The sequence below is a fragment of the Anneissia japonica genome, unplaced genomic scaffold (assembly GCF_011630105.1).
Source record: "Anneissia japonica isolate Jap-2015-1 unplaced genomic scaffold, ASM1163010v1 scaffold211_len1577895_cov191, whole genome shotgun sequence".
NCBI lineage: Eukaryota > Metazoa > Echinodermata > Crinoidea > Comatulida > Comatulidae > Anneissia > Anneissia japonica.
The window spans coordinates 852,855-858,854 of record NW_022711099.1 but is presented as its reverse complement, the minus strand read 5'-3'; the positions used below and the strand labels follow the sequence as shown (position 1 = coordinate 858,854).

Below are 6,000 nucleotides of genomic sequence, written 5' to 3'. Positions count from 1 at the left end.
ATCTCTTTTGAATATAAATTAAATACTGTACTTAATTGATTTATTATTGCCCACTTGAATTGTATAGCCCTAGGTGCTGCAGCTGTCTCTTATACACATCTCGATGTATTTCAGCAAGTATTAAAACATTTTAGTTTTATTTTAGGCCTTCTTCAAAATACCTATGCCTACAGCAGATGATTTTTTTGCCGTAAAACCAAAATAGTTTCATCCATGCCGACATTCCGGTCGGTGAGCGTGAGCCCTGACTGAACTCTGCAGAAACTTCACATCGATCTTCGCATCGCGATGTAAAACAAAATGTCGAAAAACTTTTCTTTGACGCATGCGCATTTGCATAAATGTCTACACACACACAATAAAAAACATAGGAAATAGCAAGAGTGATTACAATAGTTCCTATTGCATTACATGCATAGGAACTAAAAATGTCCATGGTATATAAACTTACCATATCAGGTGTCCTTTCATCCTCATCTATGAAACTATTCAGATCTAAGATATCTGGAAAGGTCATTCTAAGACAAAAAACAAAATATTATTAATATCATTAATACTATTATCATAATATTATTAATATGAGAAAAGTGGTAAATAATAAGGTTATTGGTTTTCAATTAAAAATTAAAATATATTCTTGGCCCACCAGCAGATGTATAAATAATATTTTATACCCCATACATAGATTCTTGGCATCTGATTGGTTAAGAAGCAGGCAATAGAAAGTACTATCACCCTAAATGATAGTACATTTTTTGCTGTGTTGTGCGATGTGCAATCTCTTGGCCTCCTTGCTATGTAATTTATGACATGCACGAATGGTAATGGAGACACAACCTCTATGATGCTGAGAGCGATTGGCCCTTTAATCGCATAGGCATAAGAAGTAAGCCTAGGCCTACTTGGTGTGTACTATTTTCATTACTCTTTTAGGTCTCGTAGAATCTATGTACGAGGTATATAAAACAAATATTGACTGCTCTAGATTCGAGAAACGGTGAAATCTATAGTCCCTCAGTGATGTGGAGACCGTAGCCTATATTAGACAGATAGATTTCATTATTCCCCTCATGAGCAGTCTATATTTGTATAATATTCCTATAAGTATCCTAGAAAACAGTGGGCAAAGTAAAGGCCTGCATGCCACATGCAGCCATACAGCCTGTGAAAATTAATAAGCCATTTCATAGTCTGAAATGCACATGCCCATATCAAGGTTAATCGACACAAACAAACATACACCACATACACAAAACATAAGTTAACATACACCACATACACACAACATAAGTTAACATACACCACATACACACAACATAAGTTAACATACACCACATACACACAACATAAGTTAACATACACCACATACACACAACATAAGTTAACATACACCACATACACACAACATAAGTTAACATACACCACATACACACAACATAAGTTAACATACACCACATACACACAACATAAGTTAACATACACCACATACACACAACATAAGTTAACATACACCACATACACACAACATAAGTTAACATACACCACATACACACAACATAAGTTAACATACACCACATACACACAACATAAGTTAACATACACCACATACACACAACATAAGTTAACATACACCACATACACACAACATAAGTTAACATACACCACATACACACAACATAAGTTAACATACACCACATACACACAACATAAGTTAACATACACCACATACACACAACATAAGTTAACATACACCACATACACACAACATAAGTTAACATACACCACATACACACAACATAAGTTAACATACACCACATACACACAACATAAGTTAACATACACCACATACACACAACATAAGTTAACATACACCACATACACACAACATAAGTTAACATACACCACATACACACAACATAAGTTAACATACACCACATACACACAACATAAGTTAACATACACCACATACACACAACATAAGTTAACATACACCACATACACACAACATAAGTTAACATACACCACATACACACAACATAAGTTAACATACACCACATACACACAACATAAGTTAACATACACCACATACACACAACATAAGTTAACATACACCACATACACACAACATAAGTTAACATACACCACATACACACAACATAAGTTAACATACACCACATACACACAACATAAGTTAACATACACCACATACACACAACATAAGTTAACATACACCACATACACACAACATAAGTTAACATACACCACATACACACAACATAAGTTAACATACACCACATACACACAACATAAGTTAACATACACCACATACACACAACATAAGTTAACATACACCACATACACACAACATAAGTTAACATACACCACATACACACAACATAAGTTAACATACACCACATACACACAACATAAGTTAACATACACCACATACACACAACATAAGTTAACATACACCACATACACACAACATAAGTTAACATACACCACATACACACAACATAAGTTAACATACACCACATACACACAACATAAGTTAACATACACCACATACACACAACATAAGTTAACATACACCACATACACACAACATAAGTTAACATACACCACATACACACAACATAAGTTAACATACACCACATACACACAACATAAGTTAACATACACCACATACACACAACATAAGTTAACATACACCACATACACACAACATAGTACCTGTCTCTTATACACATCTAGATGTGTATAAGAGACAGTATGTCTATGCTTATGGACGTTGATAAATTACCTAATTCTTTTATATGAAAAATTTGATACTATGCTTGATTTTTTAGTGGCTTTTACTTTTCCAGATGGTATATATTGAGAAACATCTTTAATGAGAGATCATTTCTTATTCACACTTACTTGTCGTTCAGCTTAATCCTGTGCATAGTAGTATAATCAAAGTCAAATCTTTTTAGCTGCATTGTGAGAAGGTACGGAAATGAGATGAACTTTAACCCCTTGTGAGCGTCATTCTTTTTGTTACATCTCTCACAAAAATACTGGTTGGTGTCATTCAAGGTTTCAGGAGAAACAAATGCCTTCAATGCCTCTTCCTGAAGGGAAAAAAATTGTACAATCAATAATCACGACAAAAATAATAGCGTATATTTTGTGACTTGCAAATGGTAATCAATAAACATTCTCTAAGAAAAAATTCATTCTCATCATTTTTTTTTTAACATGTAGCATCAGTAGCAACTATATTCTTATTTGATCATTGTAATTTCAGTTCACTTGTGTAATATGACAACAAAATATATAGCTTTTCCGAAATATTTTCATTTTTACAGAGCCTGCAGCCATTATACAACTTAATAGATACTGAAACATGTATATTTTAGATTTCAGATTAAAACAACACTGTTTTTACTTACAACACTACTGTAAGACTCATCAGATCCAAATGGCCTTATAACAAGAGGAACATCCAGGTAAGTATCGGTTCTAGCACTCTCATATCCACACTGAAAATAAAAAGTAAATATATGACTCGTTGCTTAAGGGTGTTCACCCTGAAAAAATCTATTTATGTATTTAAAAATTTCCATGAAATTAGAATTGACGGCCTAAAAGTGAATATCCGTGATGGATGATACATTGCAAATATCAAAAAAATCTTCTAAAGATGAACTTTTATTTTGATATCAGAATTAAAAAAGAAATACCTCCAAGCATTTCACATAATCCTTCATTTGACCTTGATAAAGGTCATTAATAAGGTTGTGTTGGTCTGTTTTCTTCCACGTTTTCTCCAAAGCATCAAACATCACTCTACACAGCTCCTGTACATCATGCTGCTGCCAAACTACAAAGTATAAAGATACAAAAACCCTATAGTTCATACAGCTGTCATCTTCCCTTATTGTCATTACCATAAACATTTTCTTGATTTAAAATGGAATAATTCTTTTAACCAAGATATACACACTTCTGTGACGTTTTGTTACAATATCAACTGATCTTCATCTTTTGTTATAAAGTTTCATTGCTTCTTATTGTTTTACTAGTCTTTTTATGTAATTTCTTTTTTATTTTGTACGTATGTATGATTATATTGAATAAAAAAAACAAAAAACTGATCTTCATCCAATAAAACATCAAAACGTAACAACAGAACATATTTCTCCTACATTTTAGCATTAGCATTGCAATATTCATAATAATAAAAGATTTATACTGTATAGCGCCAATTCCATATCAATGATCAAAGGCGCTGAGCATTATTACTCCTGGCTACTGGATAATATACAAAAGCAAACCGGCACAAAGGCCAACCTCCTCTGCTCCCTGGGGTGTATACCTAGTCATGCGCATGTACTCAGCGCACAAAACTAGTACAATAAATGCCACAATATCCTACCAGATACCTCTTTATACTCCTGGGTAGAGAGAGACAAATGCAGATAAAGTGCCTTGCCCAAGGACACAAGCAACTGGCACAGCAAGTTTTTTTGAGCCCCAAACACAAGGTTGAGCGCCTCTAACGCTGCACCAAACACTTCCACATTGATTATTGATGTAAATTATAAATTATTACACTATTATCCACACCTTCTGAGCTATCCCAACCAAAGCTTCTTGTAATGTCCATAGTCTCTACAGCTCTTTTTTTACTTGTCTGCATGACTGAGAACAACCTTTGCAGTTGATATAGGATGTTTGAAGATGATGACTCATCGCGACCATCATACTTCCATCTGTCAAAAAAAAAACATATCACTAAAATTTCATCAAACTATATACACTCACTGTCTACAAAATACAGACTTGTGTATTCTTTGTCCTACTTCTTATCAAAGTGTATAGTATATTTTGTATGCACGCAATGAAAAACATTTTAAAAAGTATTACCACGAAATAGGGGGCACCCTATTAGAAGTGGAATAGAGTTCAAATATAGAACATGTGTTCTATAGACACAGCATGCTTTTGATACGAACACAGTTTAAGTTCTTTTGAAGGACACTCTTTAGTTTGTGGTAGTACTTTCTGAGACAGGCTTGCGTTCCAACGAGAAAAATTGGACCTCTTGCAGTTATATAGTCTTTGTTATTATTATGGGTCAACTTAATATCTGAAGGCTTCAACCCGGTAGCTCAGTATTTTCAGACCAGTTCTGTAACAATTTATACAGTATTTCATTTTTTTCCCCTTAATATTAACAATGAGGATAATGACGATGATGACGATGGTGTGACAAGTGAATTGTTATAATCACATCAGCCTTCCTGATGAAGCTAAAAACTAAGCTATCCGATTGCAGTCACGTCAATTTGAAAGACTTATTATTTTTCATTGAATTCTTTTTAGTAAAAGGCAATGTTCATCTTATTTTTTGCATGATTGGCCATTTACCTATACACAGCATTCCTAAACTCAGGTGTCATGAACAGGGTCTGCAGAAGACTATTCAGGTAACAGGTCATTGCTTGATTTACCAAACCAACAAAACCTGGGGAAAAATGTTTATTTTATTTAAATAAATTTTATTTAAAAGTAACTTAAAACAAAAAGTATAAAAATACATCATTATGACAACCTAGTCTAGGTTAGATTTCCGACACTACAAAATTTTATACGTAATAAAATATAGTAATATAATGAATTTGCAAGAGAGGTAGGGCTGTATACTTCATGGACCTGTGAAATGCTTGGTACAGTGGCACAAGCCCCCCTGCTGGCACGAAGTTCTTTCTTTTGGCCATTTCAAATTCTATTTTTAATCTTACTACAATACAATATTATAAGACACAGCATTCATTATAATTATAATATACTGAAACCACAATCAATTTTGCCAGAAAGCATTTCAAGAACAATTTTTTTGCTTATTGATATTCTTATTTCTTGCTTATTAATCAGGCCTAAAAATTAACCTCCAAACCATAGCGGCGGAAGAAATGATACAGGCCCTTCCAAAGTTATAGTACTGGCCCT

General features: G+C 33.6%; 1 protein-coding gene across 1 annotated transcript in view; it reads right to left on the bottom strand.

The window, feature by feature from the left end:
• LOC117107257 (ubiquitin carboxyl-terminal hydrolase 47-like) overlaps positions 1-6,000 on the bottom strand; it is a 46,888-nt gene that overhangs the window by 35,969 nt on the left and 4,919 nt on the right. Inside the window, exons 5-10 of the mRNA XM_033248881.1 lie at positions 5,419-5,515; positions 4,615-4,760; positions 3,729-3,868; positions 3,438-3,527; positions 2,923-3,116; positions 452-518 (exon numbers count right to left, since the gene is read on the bottom strand). Of these exons, the coding sequence (XP_033104772.1) occupies positions 452-518; positions 2,923-3,116; positions 3,438-3,527; positions 3,729-3,868; positions 4,615-4,760; positions 5,419-5,515 (734 nt within the window). The remainder of the gene's footprint in view (positions 1-451; positions 519-2,922; positions 3,117-3,437; positions 3,528-3,728; positions 3,869-4,614; positions 4,761-5,418; positions 5,516-6,000) is intronic.